The sequence below is a fragment of the Populus alba genome, chromosome 17, assembly GCF_005239225.2.
Source record: "Populus alba chromosome 17, ASM523922v2, whole genome shotgun sequence".
Classification (NCBI taxonomy): domain Eukaryota; kingdom Viridiplantae; phylum Streptophyta; class Magnoliopsida; order Malpighiales; family Salicaceae; genus Populus; species Populus alba.
Window position 1 is genome coordinate 632,197 of NC_133300.1, and position 19,679 is coordinate 651,875.

Consider the following 19,679-nt stretch of genomic DNA (forward strand, 5'->3'; position numbering starts at 1 on the left):
TGGGTAAAAAAAAAATCAATCTCCGGGGAAGGGGGCGGCTGTGTTTGGGATGAGGGTGATTCAGCTGTCTTGGTGTTGGTGAGAGGGAGAGGTCTGGTCAGGAGGCGGCTGTCTTTGGCTCCGGGTGAAGGAGAAGAAAAAAAAAAGCAAAGGGTGGGGGCTGCTGTGTTTTTTTTTTTGGTAGAGTTAAGTTTAAGTTTAGGGTTTTTGTGGTTTCTCCCCCTTTACAAAATTGCCCCCCTATTGTGTGAGTTGAAGACCAGTATTTATAGGTAAAATGTTGCTAGGTTTTTCAACTTGGTCCCTCAACTTCTTTCTTTTTTGTAAATTTGATTTTTTCTTAATTTTTTTGTATTTTTTAAAAATGAGCAATATCAACGTCGACTCAATGAGGGAAATCAATGATTTTAAAAATGACGTGTGAAAAGTCGAACGCGTTTGAAAATCTCTTAAAAATTTAAATTCTTTTTTAGACGACGTTGAAAATGCTAAAAGTGACGCAAATATATTAAAAAACATATTTTTTGGATGTTCTTTGTTTTTTTCTATTTTTTGAATTTTTTCTGAAAATTTATCAAAACATGGGTCAAAAATTAGGTAGCAACAATGTTCATTTTAAATCTAGGTCATGAACCCATGTTAATTCCTTAACATTACACACATGAATTGTACTTTTTTTTTCTTCAAGGAATTAATTGTGAAAATATGCAACTCTTGCAGTTTTTCCCAGAAATTATTTGGAAAATTGTGTTAATTGTGTTGAATATAAAGTAACAATTAATATTTTATACATTTTTCTTCTTATTCTTTTTAGTTCTATATATTAATGTGTGTGTGTTTAATTTCTACTTGTATATTAGTAAACTAGTTTAAAGGTCCACACAGTGTTGTGGGTCGATCGTATTTTTTTTAATGTAATAAAAAATATTCAAATTATAAAAAACTACTTAATATTATTATTAAATATGACCCGATGTGAAACTTATTTGAGTCCTTATCTAGCCTGTGTTTAATATTACACCGTGTGGGAGTTGACCCTAAGTAATCTTATTTATTTTGATCAATCTAAAGATAACTCGACTACCAAAAAAAAAAGCTTACAAATTAAAATGAGAAAAAAAAAAGATAGGATTGATAGAAAAAAAACCTTTCAAACAAACTTCTTACCCAACATGAATTTAAAATTAAATCATGTAAAAGTTGCTTTAATGTGACTCATTCAACTTGGCGAGTGCAAAGGTAGCCCAACTAACCAATAAAGAAGTCTGGGAATGAAAGAGAAAAAAATTGATGAGATTGACTAAAAACAGCTCTCAAACAAACTTATTATCTAACTTGAATTTAAAATTAAATGTGAAAAAATTATCTTGATATGATTTAGTTAATTTTGCTTGTCCAGAGACAATACAAGAGGATTATTAAATTTGTTTTTTGAAAAGATAAAATTAAAAGGAAAAAAAAGAAATAATAATAATAATAAAAATGAGAGCTGAATTGGGGGAAAAAAAAAAGAAGAAGAGAAGGAGGAGGAGCTTATAATTTTTCCCAACTTATTTAGTATAGAAGGTAATATTGAGCCAGCCTAACTCTAATTATATATATATATATATAACATAGTGGGTATCTTCTGTTATATTTATTAATTAATCGAGAATATTTTTTTTTATCTTTTTATCATTTTAAAAATACACCCCCATAAACTAAATACGTTCAATCTATGTATGTGTGTATATTTATGTGGGCATAAATATTTAACTTTCCTAAATTCAGGATAGTTTTTGAGTAATTAACTATAATTATAGTGAAAGTCATTGTGTCATGGTATGTACTCAACATTCAACTCTCTTCTCACCTTAACGCGAAATTGCAAGTACAGAGCAAACAAATAGAATGTTAAATAACTATTCCAAGCATATACTACATACAGCCGCATAATTTCCCTGTAACATATGATGGCAAATATCTATGTAGGTCCAAGTTCATGCTCAGATTATGTACCGTTAAAATAATCATTAATTCAAGTTCGCCACATGGGGATTTCTTGTTCAAATGTGTAGTAAAAATGAGATTCATGCATTTTGATGATAAGGTATTTCATTTACACACACATATTGATGAGGCGCCATGCATTTATACATGGAAGAACATGCACGAGCAATTAATTTAATTCATCAGCAACCGATCCTTGAAAGTTTATTTGGTGAGCATTTATACTGTTAAAGTTTATTTAACTATTCAATTATAGACTTTTTCTGTATGAATGAAGTAAGCTAATATCTTTTAAAGTTCGAACAGGAATTTGACAGTTATGGGAACAAATATAAGTGGAGTCAAGATAAGATGCAAACTTTGATTTCTCTTTTTTACCGTCTTCGATATTGGAACACAAGACAAGAAACCCCATGTGGAAAACTTATTATGTTGCCCTAATGGAGAGAAAGAGAGGAAGTCCGACATATATATTAGGTTAAGTCTTTTATTTTACACAAAATATTATTTTATTATTTAGGATTTCAAACAAAAAGAACTAAGATGTAAAAAGCTAAATGGGAACAAAGGAAATAAAAAGTACACTGTTTCCATTGCATTAATTGTTAGGCACATGTAAAAACCTATGCCATCCCATCACAAACACGAAAAGTGAAAGAATTACGCGCAAGAAGAGAAAAAATTGTGAGATTAAGGCCATGATTTCTGGGTAATAAGAACTTAATTAAAAGAAATACCCTCTTTTATTTCCGTTCTTTGCTCCACCTGTCACGTTCAATCCCACTTTTCAACAATTTCATTTGGCAAAAGTTCTTTCATATATACTAAATAATGTGTATTAATAGCCAAAATAACGTGGAAAACTATCTACGTAATCAACTTTTCAAGGTTGAGGCACTAAGACATAGAATGAATTGACTTCCTAATCATCTTAATTTTTTCCATTAACAGGGAGTTAGTTATTGTTAGGTTATGGTAGTTAAATGTTGTTCGAATTAAATAATTTAAAATTTTGTAAGGATGAATAAATTAATCGGTGTGTGTGTGTGTATAAACACTAATAATTAGATAATCTTTAGTTTCTAATTTTTAATCTAATGATCACTTCTAAGGTTAGATTAAAAATATGATATTTGAATTTCACTAATTACTACTACAACATTAATTACCATTAAGTAATAATAATTAGTTTTTTAAATAGCATTTAATTTCTATCTCGAGGTAGAAAAAATTATGTTTACCTGTTATTAATTTATACTTTAAATTGACATAATTAAATTTATTTTAAAACTATTCTAACAATAAAAAATTTTTATATTTAATTTTTTTTTAAATTGATTTATTTTATCACGAGAAACTAATCAATATGAATGCATTAATAGCATCCGTTATTTTATTTTATTTTTTCCAATAAAAGATGAACATATGGATTTTGCCTTATATTTTCAAATACCCAATAGTAAATCTCCACGTGCATTCTATATCCAAACTTCCTATAAATACCACCTTCAGCTGCTTCAGATTCCCATCTCTCCATTTCAACTTATACTAATCACTTGCATCTTTTCAAATATTATCCGATACCAAAAAGATCAATGGCAGGCCTTCCACTTCCAATGATCCCTCGTCCTATTACCCTTTTCTTCATCGTTTTCTTTGCGTTCTCACCTTCAGCAAAGGCAGCGCAATTTAGTGTGTTAAGTTATGGTGCCAAACCTGATGGAAAAACCGACTCAACCAAGGCCTTTGCTGCTGCTTGGGCACATGCATGTGCCTCAACACAACCAGCCACAATTTCTGTTCCTAAAGGGAGTTTCTCTTTAGGTCAAGTGAGGTTTCAGGGTCCTTGCAAGAACCGTGCGATCTTGCTACGTATAGATGGCACCCTAGTCGCCCCATCAGATTATAAGGTCATTGGCAACGCTAAAAATTGGCTAATCTTTGAGCATGTTAATGGGGTTACTGTATCTGGAGGGACTCTTGATGGCCAGGGTGCTGGACTGTGGTCTTGCAAGAATTCCGGCAATGGTTGCCCTAGAGGCGCAACGGTATGATAATAAAGCACATGCATGCAATATTTTGGTCAGTAGACTAGAGATAGGATTTATATTTTCAAGGTCTTAATTTTCTTGTTGATTTATTTACTGTGCAGTCACTTGAGTTTACCAATTCAAACAATATTGCAATCACCGGATTGGCGTCATTAAATAGCCAGTTGTTTCACATTGTCATCAATGGTTGCCAAAACGTCAAAGTTCAAGGAGTCAAAGTCTCTGCCGCCGGAAACAGCCCTAACACGGATGGCATTCACGTTCAATCATCAACCGGTGTCACCATATTGAATTCTAGGATTGGAACAGGTGACGACTGTGTATCGATTGGCCCCGGCACCTCGAGTTTGTGGATTGAAAATGTCGCATGTGGACCTGGCCATGGAATCAGGTAAATAAGAAATTATAACATCAACTATAAGTTCATATCAATTATCATCTGCTCCTAATGTTTAATGTGTTGATATTGTAGCATTGGAAGTTTAGGCAAAGAATCCCAAGAGGCTGGTGTGCAAAATGTGACAGTAAAGACAGCTACATTTACCGGTACACAAAATGGACTGAGAATTAAGTCTTGGGGAAGGCCTAGCAATGGTTTTGCTAGAGATATTCTTTTCCAACACGCAGTCATGAATAATGTCCAGAATCCCATTGTAATAGACCAAAACTATTGCCCCGGCGAGAAGAACTGCCCTGGCCAGGTACAGCCAAATCTATTGTCTTTACCGTTCTTTTCATATCTTGAAAGCTAACAATATCCAAAACATACATAAATCTTGTTGTGTTTTGCTGTGCATTAAACAGGTTTCTGGTGTGAAAATAAGTGATGTGACCTACCAAGACATTCATGGATCATCAGCAACAGAAGTGGCGGTGAAATTTGATTGTAGCAAAAAATATCCATGCACTGGGATCAAATTAGAAGATGTAAAGCTCACTTACAAGAACCAGCCAGCGGAAGCATCATGCAGCAATGCTGGTGGACTTGCTTCAGGACTTGTTCAGCCCACTAGCTGTCTATAAGAGCCTAATTAAAGAGGGAATATATAGTTGATCAAGCAAAAAAAATAAATTATTACGTAACACTTATAGTATATATACATATACAAATGGGATACTTTCTCTATGTCTTAGCTTAAAAACAATGTAATACGTCCGTAGCTCATTAAGCAAGCTTATTTGCTTGATCTTGTGGCACGTCTCATCCCGACGACGAGACTTAATATGAGTTAATTTTTTTTTAATTGAAACAAGGTTTTTGATAATTGAGAGGTTTAATATAATGAGATAGCCATCTCGGTTATTTATAGTATTAAGACAATATATGTATTATTGTATAGCATACTATACATGATAAGTCAATACATTAATAATATAATATTTTCTAATCTAACACTTTCCATAATATTTGTTAAATAAATTGTTTGGCGTGAGCAAGCTACTTGAACCTATCCGTCTGGTAAAAATATTTACGTGCTAGACAATCAACATGAACCAATACAATATTTTAAGAAAATTGCTTTCAATTAATAAAACTAGAACTAAATTATATTTTGTAAAATTGAGCATCAATCTATACAAGATTTTTTTTTTACATCACAAATATAACATAGAACATAAATCAAAACAAACTATCAGGCCTAAACATATAAAAACATAACATGAAAAGATAAAATTGAAAAAAAATTCAAGAACCCAAAAGAATAACTATTCAATAAATAAAAAAAGGACTACAATCATCAATATTTTAGTAGTCAATAGTGTTGGCGAGTCTAGCAATAATATACTAGTAGTAAATAGTGTTGGTGATGTCAAAAATTCTTTTGATATATGTTATACGTGTGCAGCGTCGCGTCAATCGTCCATTCTAAAAAAAAATTAATAATATTCTTGGCAAGTACGTGGAGAGAAAAGGAATTCAATAATATATTAGTATTATTGGATTTTTTTGTATTTTATTATTTTTTTGAAGAGAAAAAAAATATGAAATAGAAAATAACTCAAAATAGATTATGAAAATATATATACAATGTAAATTATACATAAATTATGAAATTGAAAAATAAGTTGTGATACCAAAACAAATAATTGTTAAGCTACAAAACTGAGTTTTCATAGGTGCATAGAATCAAATTAATATCTATGATTGTATACCAAATATTATTGCAGATTACAGTGTGAAGAATCTCAGATACTGATCGTAAATATTCACATTGTAAGAAAATATTTTCTTGATTAAATACCAAGGGCTACTCCTACAACTATTTGGAATGACAAGCCCGTCTCTATGAGGTGTAAGTTCTGATTTATGAGACAGACCCATATTCTAAAAATTTGGAATAACAAGCCCGTCTCTATTAGGTGTAAGTTCTGATTTATGAGACAGACCAATATTCTAAAAATTTGGAATGACAAGCCCGTCTCCTTCCAAATTGACAGGCCCATGTTCTAAAAGAAAATCTTGTGAGGCTACTGGTCAGCACTTAGATCATCAGCAAATCAGCAGTACTTCGAATAAAATAAAATAATTGCCGTAGGTGACAAGGTTCATAGCAAAGAAAACAAAATATCCACGGGTAGCAGTAATCCATTTTCAATTGTCTACTGCCTTACTTTTAGCTTGTGTTGATGGTCACTATTAACTGCGAGGAAGCATCATCCATCATCCATATATATATAAAATCCCAATTCAAATTAATGTGTTATCTGTTGCTTTCCCTTTCTTCTGCGACCAAGATAGCTTGAAAACTTCAAAGCAACCTCAAGAGTCAGAAAAGAACTCACTCATTGAATTGACTTTTCAACATGATCCAGCTAATGCATGTCTATATAATGGTTGGCCTGTTGCAACCTTGTAGATCATCAGCAATATTTCAAATTAATCTAAGAACATTAGCACAAGACATGGCTAGTGATCATAGTGTTGGTGGGGTGGAAGTGATCAGCAACAAACAAGTGATCCTCAAGGACCATGTGAGTGGTTTTCCAAGAGAATCAAACCTGTACCTGACGACAAATAACATCAAACTCAAAGTGCCAGAAGAAGAGAGTGGTAAAGATGCTGTGCTGGTTAAGAATCTCTACTTGTCTTGTGATCCTTTCATGTGTGGACGCATGCGGAGAGATCTGCCACCCGGTGAACCTGAAATATCTTCCTACTCCCTTGGCTCTGTATGTTCTCAATCTCCCTCTTTAATTCATTGTTGAATTGTTATAATTTATATTACGATTATTTATGGTAATTTTATTGCTAGTTACTGTGAATTTACTTACTCTTGTTGGAGACATTGAGCAGCCAATTGTTGGATATGGAGTGGCTAGAGTTGTTGATTCCAGGCATTCTGACTTCAACAAAGGTGATTTGGTCTGGGGAAGGACAATCGGCTGGGAAGAATACAGTCTAATAACAACACCTGAATACCTCTGCAAAATCAACCATACTGATGATATACCCCTTTCATACTACACTGGAATTCTTGGTATGTAAGCTCTTGGCCTATATGATTTTCTTATGTGAACTTGTTTTGTTATGACTGTAATGAGCCATATTCTTGAATTTGTGCTCTTGCTCTCACAGGAATGCCTGGCATCACTGCTTATTTTTGCTTCTTTAACATTGGTTCTCCCAAGGAAGGAGACCGTGTCTACGTTTCATCAGCGTCAGGTGCAATTGGTCAGCTTGTTGGGCAATTTGCAAAGCTGATAGGTTGTTATGTTGTTGGAAGTGCTGGAAGTAAAGAAAAGGTTGAACTATTGAAGACCAAGTTTGGATTTGATGATGCTTTCAATTATAAAGAGGAGCATGACTTGGATGCAGCCTTGAAAAGGTTAGTGTATGACGTCTGCATAAGAGACAATCTGAAATAGCACTCTCAAGCCTTACAGAACCTCTAGAAGCTCTGCAGCTTAATTAATCTGTGATTATGTGCTTTATTTTGTTTGTTTTTGAATGTTAATCTTGTGGGGATTGGGTCAAGTGGAAAAAGGAATGATTGTTTCCATTGCCAGGTACTTCCCTGAAGGCATCGACATTTACTTTGAGAATGTTGGAGGAAAAATGCTTGATGCTGTCCTTCTAAACATGAGACACCATGGCCGTATTGCTTTGTGTGGAATGATCTCTCAATACAATCTCGAGCAGCCTGAAAGTGTGCAGAACTTAATCGCTTTACTCTATAAGCAGATCCGGATGGAAGGGTTTGCGGTTACCGAGTACTATGACCAATACTCCAAGTTCTTGGATTTTGTTCTGCCTTGTATTAAAGAAGGGAAGATTGTTTATGTGGAAGACATAACTGAAGGACTCGAGAGTGGCCCTGCTGCATTGATTGGCCTATTCAGCGGCCGAAATGTAGGCAAGCAAGTAGTGAAGGTTGCTCAGGAGTGATCAGTCTCCCTTTACATGTCTTCTTGCCAATCCCATTGCTTGTCTCCTTTTATAGTGCTGCAGCTATATATATTGCTGTAAAATTTATGTTATGATCTGTAATAAAATTCAAGTGGCCTCATTAGATCATCACTCGGTTCTGCGCATGCTGTCAATTTTCCATTTTGTAAGGTTCCCTTGAATGCTTCAGCTTCCTGCTTTGAATTTCTTGACTGGGGAGCTCTCAACAGATCGAAATCAAGAAAACGTTTATGTTCTAATTTTAGTAAAGATTAATTTATAATTACAGTGATAGCAAGTTAATTTATTAGGTGATGGAGATGACAGATTTGCAAAGGTGCTAATTGTGAAGGGATGAGCCACATCAAAAAATATTTTATTTATTATTTACTACTCTGCCCAATTGAATTTCACGGAAATTTTTTTTGTTCTTTTATCTTGTTTTCCAGACAACAAAAATTAAAATTACCTTAAATTCTTGAATAGTTGTGTAGTTGTCATGTTTGTTTCTGCGTTTCTAAAGCGTTTTTGAAAAACATTGAAATATTTTATTTTTTTTATTAACTTTAAATTAATATGTTTTTAGTGTTTTCAAATCATTTTGATATGCTGATGTCAAAAATGATTTTTAAAAAATAAAAAAAAAAATCATTGACATGTATTTTGGTCCGAAAAGTTATTTGAAAAGCAACCGCAACCACACTACCAAATAATTTATTCATAAAAACTATAGCTTTTCTTCGAAGATACAAATGAACAAATCAAGCAATTAAAAAGGTACAAATTCACAACACCGCATAGCCCATCTAATTGCTATCGTGAGAGAGAAATAAAGTATTTGAAGGCAACAAAGAGATATTCTTATGAATTCTTCATGAAAGCAGGCAAGGTCATGGATGCTCGACTAATAATGAACAGATATTCAAAGCTGTTAAAAGAGGTTGGCCATGTTGAATTCTACGATGAATTTGTTGGGATACTGTTATTAATAGGCAACAACATGTGCAACCTACCCTAAGAAGTAGGGTTGCCATTGTTAAAAGGTTACAATAGAAGTTGCACCAACCATTGACAAAAATAGTGCAACCCATGTGCTGCCATCATTTGTGCCATAATTGATGGCCTCTTGTCTTACCATTGATGCCTATAAATAGATGCATTATTTGAGAGCAAAATGAGAGTGAGAGTATATGAAGAGATAAGAGAGAAAGAGAGAAGAGCTGCAAGGCCAGTAATGTGAGCTAGGAGTTGGATTTGAGTGGATGTAATGCTTCTCCTCCATATATTTGTTTTGTATCATTTCTCTATCTCTAATAATATGGACCTCTCTCGTGGATGTAGGTGGTTTGTCGAACCACGTTAAATATTGTGTCAGTGTACTTAGCCTCCAATGGACAACTATCAGTACATCACTGGTCGGATTCACCTAACAATTGGTATCAGAGCATTTTGTTTAAAGAGGTGTTTGATTTTTGCTCAAAAATAAAAGTTGTTAAAATTGTGTTTTGATCATACCACTATGTATAGGAGGAAAAGACAAGCACATTAGTGAAAACCGCATCAAAATCAGACGTCAGGCATGGCCGCACGCGCCGACGAGCTGGCTGGTCACACGCACAGACGTGCCTCACGCGTCTTCTTCACCCGGATGGGCTGACCCGACCCAAATACCAGATGACCCAACCCACATGACTGACTCGGATAAGGATGATGTTAGCATGACGTCATTATGGCGCCAACATGCATAGTTGTCATGCCATGTCATCAACCAGTTAGAAGACACGTCAGCACGGTGGGACCTACCTATCACGTCATCAACCACGAGCCGAGTTGAGTTGGAGCTAAGGGATAGGATTTTGTGTAGCGGAGTCTACGTGCAACCGGATCTGAGATTAAATCTGAGCTGTTAATGAGACCAGAATTATTTTGGTCAAATCTTAGTTGTCTGAAAGCGATTTGGACAATTTCATACTTGTTTCCAGCTAATTTGATCATTCCGGATGCAATGGTACAATCCAATAATTAAGATTTGAGATCAAAAGTGGTGGTGGTGAATTATTAAAGAGAGATTGCCCGATCATGAGGCATCTGAAGGTCATCATGGTGGTCGATGGAGATGAAGAAGAAGAAGGTGCATATGTTTGCCCAATTACATGTGTTGAACTGTTTAGTGGGAAAAAATTTAATTGCCTTGAAGGAAGGCAAAATTGGTATATTCTGGACACCCGATCATGTGGATGATTTGAGGTGGAGAGTGGAAATTAAAGAAGACCAATCTTGGCAAATCAAAGCATTGGTAGTGTCACCAGATGTTGAGAAATCAGGTATAAAACCAGGATACCCAGATCACTTGTAAAAAAAAGCCACAACAAAGCTAGTAAATGGTTGTATATACGGAAAGACAGTATGTTGAATAGATATGGCTTAAGAAGTTCTGGCTAGGAGATTGGGTTTTAAGCAGGACCGTCGTGACCCCTCCAATCTTTCCTAAGAACTTGCTTAGTTAAAGGATTATCCATACGGTACTATTTTCGTATATGTAACAGTTTTTAATGAAACTAGTGAAGACTAGCAGGATGACAGCAGAAGGGGAACAATTGGGTTCCATATGATCAAGGATCTGATGGAGTGGTGATTTCTCCAAAGAAGTTAGATTTGGTGACTATAATTTCTTGAGGGGAGAATTGATGAAGACCTTGATAATGAAAGAGAAATGCAGCAAGGTGATAAAGATAGGCACCCTATTTCGACTTTGATAGATGTTGTGACAGGATGAGCTGCTGTCAAACATAAACAAGGAATATGGAGAAATCTAGAGAACAGAAATTGCATGAGGGCACACGGAAATATATATATATATATATATCGGGTCTCAGCTGGGTGTACCCGGGTCGACCGGGTTTCCCTGGATCAAATCCTTGGCTAGTTTTTACATAGACCTGGCCTGACCTTAGGCCCGGGTCGGACAGGTCCCGGGTCAACTCGCCAAGCCGGGCTGGGTTTTAAAACTATGGTTATAAGCCTTGGTGTGAGGCTTGAAAAATCATTTCGGACCGAGCATGGTTGATACGCTCAAAGGGGAATATTGTGTCCTAGAGACAAGCATTAACACTCTTCAGATGTAATATGGGAGACCATCTAGTTGAAGTGATCCTTTGGTGTGAGAAAATGTGTGCTTTGGTAACTCTGGTGATTGAAAGGTTTGGCAAGTACCTGTAAACTTGACCAAAGACGCTCTCGGAATGGTAAGCTTAGAACAGCTGCAGGATGCAAGCTTGTGCTGAAGAAGCAAGAGGACAATTACCCATATAAATGTCAAAGGGGGTGATTGTTGGGATATTGTCATTAATGGACAACAACATGTGCAACCTACCCGAAGAAATAGGGTTGCCATTGTCAAAAGGCTACAATGGAAGTTGCACCAACCATTGACAAAAATGGTGCAACCCATGTGCTGCCACCATTTGTGCCATAATTGATGGCATCTTGTCTTACCATTGATGCCTATAAATAGAGGCATTATTTGAGAGCAAAATGAGAGTGAGAGTATGTGAAGAGAATAAGAGAGAAAGAGAGAAGAGTTGAAATGGCAGCAGGCTTGCTGCTATTGCAGCAGCTACAAGGGCAGTAATGTGAGTTAGGAGTTAAGTTTGAGTGGATGTAATCCTTCTCCTCCATATATTTATTTTGTATCATTTCTCTATCTCTAATAATATGAACTTCTCCCATGGATGTAGGTGGTTTTCCGAACCATATTAAATATTGTATCAATGTGCTTAGCTTCCAATAGATAACTAACCGTACATCACCGGTCGAATTCACCCAACATAATTGTATGTACTAACAGAAAACTATATGTTGGGAATATGCATTTTACATCACAAAAATGCAGCTTAGACAGCTTTTTGAACCATTTGGTATGGTGGAGCTTGTACAACTGCCTCTTAACCTTGAGACAGGACAACGGTTTTGGATTTGTTCAATACTTTACTCAGCTTTTTTATGGATATTTTCCATTTTATCGAATATCCTTTATGGCGCCTTAGCAAGTCTAACACTGAAACTTGGAGGTCTTTTGTCCTTCAGAAATACGATCATTCTTTTTATGATGGATTGCTACGTTTCTATCATAATTTGTCTCCTATTTGGAAAGACATTGTTTCTTCTTGTTTTTTCGTACTCATTAGTAGCTGGCATTGCTCTTAAGGAAAGTATCTGTTTCGCTGCTGGTAATGGTGTTTGAGTTCATTTTTGGAGTGATATTTGGGTGGAAAATGAGAGCCTGAGGAGCCTATTCCCTAGGCTGTTTAGTCTTTTTAGCAAGAAGGATGGCTGGATTGCTGATATGGGTGATTTGGAACTTACCATGGAGGAGAGAATTTCATACTGATGAAGTAGACCTGTACGTACTATGATCATCTTATAAACATACTTTCCCAGGTTCATCTTTTCCCAACATCTGAGGAGAGAATGGTGTGAAGACATGAATGCTGATATGGGGTTTGTTTTCTGTTCAATATTCTAGGGAACTGATCCACTCTTAAATGCAGCTTTATTTATCCGGAAAGTAGGGAACTTATCCTTCTGGTGTCGTGAAATGGAAAGTGGATGGAGCTTCCAAACGTAAACCAGGGAGGGAGGGCTTGTAATAGATATAGCTAACAGCTTGTTGTTTTTGTCTCTTGTTTCCTTGGCACTAACGACCCTAATGAAGCATAGGTACTAGCTATCTTTTGAGTCTATAAAAAATTGAAATTATTGATTTTTAGATATTTCATTTGATTTTTAAACTACAGTCTTCAAACTTTATCCGGGGTGTTTCATGTCTCCGCGGGTCAAGTAAATTAACTACATAGGATAATTTATTTTTTTATTTTATAAAAAATGTTAAAAATAATATCATTTAAAAATAAAAAAAAATTAACAGGTTTTAATTAGATTTTTCTTGGACTGACCAGTTAACCAATATTTTTAATCATGTCACACCAAATCAATTCACCCACTATATATTTCTTTTTGAAATTAACTCAGTTCACCCTACATCTTGGATCACCTATTAATCTTTTAGGTTGAGCTGGGTTGGATTTTAAAATAATTATTTAAACTTCTAATTTAAATAAGGATGGAACAAGGTTATTATTTAATCAAAGTTACTAATTTATCTAGGTTATATTGTATATAATAAAGTAGAGAATATAACTCTCGCATAAAGATCAAATAAGGAGTTACAAGAACTAACCAAACTGTAGTGGTTTGGAAATTTTAGTTTTCACTACAACTTTAATTGCAAGGGTCGGGCACAAACGTGCCTCAGGCTCAAGCAATAAACTTCAACTCAATGAGCTATACTTTGCTCACTAAATTGTTTTTTTTTTTTTTTTTGGCATAGGAATATTACGATTTCTTCTTAACTGCTTAGTCAACTAGTTCAACTTTAGACTCCTACAAACAGCTAGTAGGCTGAACCATGCCGGAAGCAACTCCACCAGCATTGATACATGATGCTTCAGCCGGTTTGTTGTCGTAAGTGAGCTTCACATCCTGCAGTTTAATCCCGGTGCACGGATATTTTCTGCTACAATCAAATTTCACGGCAAGTTCGGTGGCTGACGTTCCATGAATGTCTTGATAGGTCACATCGCTGATTTTCACACCGGAAGCCTGTTTAATGCACAAGAAATTAGTAGAAAGATTCAAGTGTATTTTATGTTAATCTTACTTTCATAATTTGATGAAAAGAAAGAGTACAGAGGCAGTAGATTTGACGTACCTGGCCAGGGCAATTCTTGTTGCCGGGGCAGTAGTTTTGGTCTATCAAAATGGGATTCTTGACGTTATTCATGACTATATGTTGGAAAAGAATATTTGTAGCAAAACCACTGCTAGGCCTTCCCCAAGTCTTGATTCTCAGTCCATTTTGGGTACCCGTAAATGTAGTGGTTTTGACTGTAACATCTCGCACACCAGCCTCTTGGGATTCCTTGCCCAAACTTCCAATGCTACATTGACCATGCATTCACACGTTGTTTTATATTCAGTTCCCATAATTAGCAACAAATCAGACATCATGTGCTCATGATAGTTGATATGAATGTATAGCTGATGACTACTGGACTGATATTTTCTTAATTACCTGATTCCATGGCCCGGTCCACATGCTACATTTTCAATCCACAAGTTAGATGTGCCGGGGCCGATAGATACACAATCGTCACCCGTTCCAATCCTTGAATTCAAGATGGTGACAGCGGTTGATGATTGAACGTGAATGCCATCCGTGTTAGGGCTGTTTCCGTCAGCAGAGACTTTGACTCCTTGCAATTTGACGTTTTGGCAGCCATTGATGACAATATGGAACATCTGGCTATTTAATGACGCCAATCCGGTGATTGCAATGTTTTTTGAATTGGAAAATTCAAGTGACTGCACAATAAAAAGATTTAAGACTTTAAGGATAGATTGTTTATTCAACTCTAGTCCAGAGACCAAATTGTAAGATAATTATGTCATGCATGCATGTGATTAGCAAAGTACCGTTGCGCCCTTGGGGCAATGGCCCTTGCCGGAGTTCTTGCAAGACCACAGTCCAGCACCTTGACCGTCAAGAGTCCCTCCAGATAGAGTAACTCCATTAACATGCTCAAAGATTAGCCAGTTTTGTGCACTACCTAGGACCCCATAATTTGATGGAGCGACTAGGGTTCCATCTATACGTACCATGATAGCATTATTCTTGCAAGGGCCCTGAAACTTCACTTGACGCAGAGAGAAACTCCCTTTAGGAACAGAGATTGTGGCTGGCCCTGTAGAGGCACATGCTTGTGACCAAGCAGCAGCAAAGGCCTTGGTTGAGTCAGTTTTTCCATCAGGCTTGGCCCCATAACTCAACACACTAAACTGCGCTGCCTTCGCTGAAGGGGAGGCAAGGAAAATGATGGAGAGAAGGGTAAGGAGAAGAGGGCTCATTGGCGGTGGAAGGGATGCCATTATGAGTTAATGCAAGTGATCAGCGGTGGAAACGGAGAGAAAGAGAGGGTTGTGATGGGGCAGTTGAAGCCGTTAAAGATGGTATTTATAGGAAGTTTGGAGGTGGAAATAGATTGACAACAATCAGCGCCGTACTTTCAGAAGTATTTTTGTCTCATTTTTTTGGAGGTTTCTTCACCAAAATACCCTTTTTTTTTTTTTGAAAGAAGCTGTTATTATTAAGTAATGCAAAATTGTGCAATGCAATCATTACACAGAGAAAAAGTTTGCTGAAATAGCTAGCAAACCTATTTAACATAAACCCTACAAACTCAATAAAAACCTTCCACCATCTGGTTCCTGCATAGGAGCCAAAAGAATGCCCCAATCAACATAATCTGCATTGGATTAAACAAAGTACCGATAAATTATCTATGAGGGTCATAACCAAGCCACAAAATCAGATATTCTGTGCACTCCTTGTTTAGCGAGATGATCTGCCATGAGATTGCTTTCCCGGTAAGAATGAGAGTAGGTGATTGAATCAAAACATGAAGCTAGCCTCTGAGCTGAAGAGAAGAGTTTATGATGAATCCAAGGCCTATTATAAGAATTATTCATCCAGCTAATGACATTGGCAGAATCAGATTCGATAATAATATGTTTATGATGTAAGAAGCAGTTAGAGGCTGACAATTCGATAGCTTTGACTACTGCTCTCAGCTCAGCTACATTAGAGTCTAAGATCCCAATCGGCATAGAAAAAATACCTAAAAGTATTCCATGATGATTCCGCAAAACACCACCTATTCCGGAGGGGCCAGGTTTTCCGATAGAGGATCCATCAACATTCCATTTGAATCTATTCGTCATAGGGGGAGACCACATAATACCAATCCTCAACTTTTGAGAATTAGTCCACCGAACCAGACCTTCAGCAGATCGAAGCAAATCTGAGGAGGAGTAGGGAAAATCCGGATCAATAGCCTTTAACCATAAGCAAAGCCGAGTAACAATAAGGAAGAACAAAGTATCATAATCTGGGATCTTCTGCTTAAATATTACATCATTGCGAAGAAGCCACATAGACCATGTCGCAGAAAAGAACAACATCACCCATACTTTTTTCTGAAATTTGCCATAAACCAAAGAGTCCCACTGAGAGAAGAGATTTGCCAAGTTCCTTGGACAACACCAAGCTAAGCCCCACCAATTGATGATTTTAGACCAAATGAGCCAGTGCTTGTAGCAATGAATAAAAAGGTGGTCGACCATTTCTTCCTCAGCCAAGCAGATCGGACAGATTGCAGCTGAGATATCCAGTATGCCTCTTTTAACTAACATGCTGCGGGTGTTGATTTTGTTGATGATGGCCATCCAGCAAAAAACCTCTACTTTAGGTGGGACGAGACCTCTCCAAATCCCCTTAAAGGAGAAGACAGTGTTCAATGGAGAACTAGGAGATAAAAGCCCACATAGAGATTTAACCGAGTATCTTCCTGTGTTATTGGCTTTCCAGACAAGCCGATCCTCTGCTTCTTTGTCCAGTTGCATTCTTGACAGAAATAGCGTACATTTGAGTAAGAAGTCCAGTATTCCGGCCTCTCAAATCTCTGATCCAGGAGAAAACCCAGCACCATGCATGACCATCCCACATTCCCATCTTTTCTAGGCTGGCGTCTTTATCATTGGACAACTGAAATAGAGTAGGGAACTTCTCTGCCAATCTGCCATTGCCTGTCCAGTCATCAAGCCAAAACTTAATCCATTTTCCATTGCCAACTAGCATCACAGTGTTATTAGTCACAATATTCCGCAATCTAGAATCTTTTGCCACAGTAATTAACAAGCCGAGACCATGTGCTTCCAGCACCTGTGATATGATCCTGCGGTATAAGACTGTGGTATTTAGGATTGTAAATGCTTGTAATCACATCCTTCCACATGCTCGACTCCTCAGAGCCATACCTCCATAGCCATTTGAATAGTAGAGCTTTATTTTTGTTTTTGCAGAGATCCAATGCCAAGTCCACCAGCACTCTTTGGCATCGACACAGTTGGCCAGCCAACATTGCATATAGACTTGCCTTCCTCTTTTCCGGACCACAAAAAGCATCTAAACTTCTTTTCAATTGCTGTTGATACCGCCACAGGCATAGGGAACAGAGAGAGAAAGTAAATTGGCAAGTTGCTAAGAACTGATTTAATTAAGCATAACCTTCCCCCTATCGATAAGAGCTTCCCTTTCCATGCAACCAACCTAGAGCTGATATTTTTGAATGATAGGATTCCACATCAGAAGTCTGCAGGAATTTGCACCAATGGGGAGGCCAAGATATTTGAAAGGGAGGTGCCCTTGCTTACATCTTAGTGTCTGTGCAGTGTAATCACACACGTGATCTTCTATACCCACACCAAAGATACTGCTTTTGGAGAAGTTAACTTTCAAGCCTGACATGAGCTCAAAGCACAATAGTATGCGCTTAACATTCTGCATGCTTTCTAAGGAGGCTGAACTAAAAATGAGTGTGTCGTCGTCTGCAAACTGTAGATGAGATAAATGAAAACCAGCCTGCCCGATGCTCACTCCCTCAATCAGCCCCAGATCACACCCTCGTTGTAGCATGCAGCTCAACCCCTGCACCGCAATGTTGAAGAGAAAAGGAGAAAGAGGGTCTCCTTGACGAAGCCCTTTTTCTAAACTGAATTCCTTTGTGGGGGAGCCGTTTACCAGCACAGACATCTTGGCTGTTGATATACATTGCATAATCCAGCCTCGCCATCGACTTCCAAAACCCATACTGGCCATGACTTCATTCACATAGTCCCATAACACTGAATCAAATGCTTTGTGGAAGTCTAGTTTAAAGAGATATCCTTTGCCCTTTTCCTTCTTCATGAAGTTAATTGCCTCGTTGGCGATCAACACACTATCCAGAATTTGCCTTCCTTTTATGAAAGCATTTTGGTGGTCACTGATGACTTCAGGCAGAACTCGTTTCACTCTGGATGCTAGCAGTTTTGAGATAATTTTGTAGAGGCTGCCTACCAAGCTGATAGGCCTAAAATCCTGCAGCTTATTGGCTCCTTTTACCTTTGGGATAAGTGTGACAAAAGAGCTGTTGATGCCTGGAGGAAGAATATTAGTCCGGTAAAATTCATCCACCATTTGAACAATGTCCCCGCCAATGATGTTCCAAGATTTCTTGATGAAGAAGAAGTTGATACCATCGGGACCTGGTGCTTTGTTTCCTTCACAATCCCACACAGCAGTTTTGACCTCATCAGCAGAGAATGGCAGTTCTAAAGCAGTCGAGGACGAGGGCTGAAGCTTTAGGAAATTCAGATTATTGCAGGAGGCTCTTGGTCTATCTGTAAAAGAGTACAACTTGCTGAAGAAATTGAATACAGCCATCTTCACATCACCAGGTTTCGTCAAAGTGGCTCCGTCAACATCCAGAGAAAAGATTTGATTCTTTTTCTGGCGTGTTGTAGCAGATAAATGGAAGAAGCGGGTGTTCCTATCTCCAAGTTTGCACCACTGCACTCTTGACTTTTGATGCCATGCAGACTCTTGCATTTTGTATAACGTTCTAAGATTGGCAGAGATTATGTTGCTTCGGCGTAATTCATCAGCTGATAAGTCTCTACTCTCTCTTTGAGAATCTAGGATGTCTGCTTCAATTTCTAGAGATGAGATCTTGCTAGAAGTGTTGCCCACAACATCTCTGCTCCAATTCTTGCATCTATCTTTTAATAACTTTAAGGCTACAGCCATACTTCGTTTGCCAGAGCTTGAATTTGAGGCTGTATTCCAGTAGAGCTGAACCATCTTCACAAATTCAGAGTTTAGCCACCAACAATTCATCATCCGAACAGGCTTTGGTCCCCAGTTTGTAGAGTCTACCAGCATATGTAATGGTCTGTGATCTGGAAAATTCTTCGGGAGTCCATACAGAGTAGATGATGGAAGATGTTGCAGCCAATCGCCCGTCACAAACATTCTATCAATACGACTTGCAGCATTTCCTTGAAGTCACCAAAATACCCTTGAAGCCGATTTGGAGAAGCATTTTGCAAAAAATCAAACCATTGTTGTAAAAGCCATCCCAGCTCAACAATTCAAGACTTTACCTTAACCGAGTTTTAAAATAAATTAGATTGAAGTTGGTTTCATCAAGCATGATTGACTTAATAGGTCAATTTTTAAAAAAAATATATATTAAAACAACACTGATCAAATTAATTTGCATATCTGATGAACAACCCATGACTTGGGTTTTAAA

The 19,679-nt window shown here is 37.1% G+C and overlaps 4 protein-coding genes across 4 annotated transcripts; 2 read left to right on the top strand and 2 right to left on the bottom strand.

Annotated features, from left to right (window-relative positions):
- The first annotated feature begins 3,584 nt into the window (after positions 1 to 3,584).
- Positions 3,585 to 5,168, top strand: LOC118029646 (polygalacturonase). Its single transcript, XM_035033541.2, has 4 exons — positions 3,585 to 4,037; positions 4,142 to 4,431; positions 4,513 to 4,741; positions 4,845 to 5,168. The coding sequence occupies exons 1-4, from the start codon at positions 3,585 to 3,587 to the stop codon at positions 5,061 to 5,063; spliced, it is 1,191 nt and encodes a 396-aa protein (XP_034889432.1). The 3' UTR covers positions 5,064 to 5,168.
- A 1,750-nt stretch (positions 5,169 to 6,918) lies between these two features.
- LOC118029652 (NADP-dependent alkenal double bond reductase P2) lies at positions 6,919 to 8,541 on the top strand. Its single transcript, XM_035033546.2, has 4 exons — positions 6,919 to 7,211; positions 7,336 to 7,519; positions 7,618 to 7,867; positions 8,049 to 8,541. Exons 1-4 carry the CDS (start codon positions 6,945 to 6,947, stop codon positions 8,425 to 8,427), a joined length of 1,080 nt encoding a protein of 359 aa, XP_034889437.1. The 5' UTR covers positions 6,919 to 6,944; the 3' UTR covers positions 8,428 to 8,541.
- Positions 8,542 to 13,614: 5,073 nt separating this feature from the next.
- On the bottom strand, positions 13,615 to 15,429 carry LOC118029647 (polygalacturonase). Its single transcript, XM_035033542.1, has 4 exons — positions 14,962 to 15,429; positions 14,561 to 14,850; positions 14,198 to 14,426; positions 13,615 to 14,088 (listed from the first exon to the last, which is right to left on the bottom strand). Exons 1-4 carry the CDS (start codon positions 15,412 to 15,414, stop codon positions 13,870 to 13,872), a joined length of 1,191 nt encoding a protein of 396 aa, XP_034889433.1. The 5' UTR covers positions 15,415 to 15,429; the 3' UTR covers positions 13,615 to 13,869.
- A 405-nt stretch (positions 15,430 to 15,834) lies between these two features.
- On the bottom strand, positions 15,835 to 19,396 carry LOC118029641 (uncharacterized). Its single transcript, XM_035033536.1, has 3 exons — positions 17,758 to 19,396; positions 17,049 to 17,292; positions 15,835 to 16,948 (listed from the first exon to the last, which is right to left on the bottom strand). The coding sequence occupies exons 1-3, from the start codon at positions 19,394 to 19,396 to the stop codon at positions 15,835 to 15,837; spliced, it is 2,997 nt and encodes a 998-aa protein (XP_034889427.1).
- Between the last annotated feature and the right edge of the window lie 283 nt (positions 19,397 to 19,679).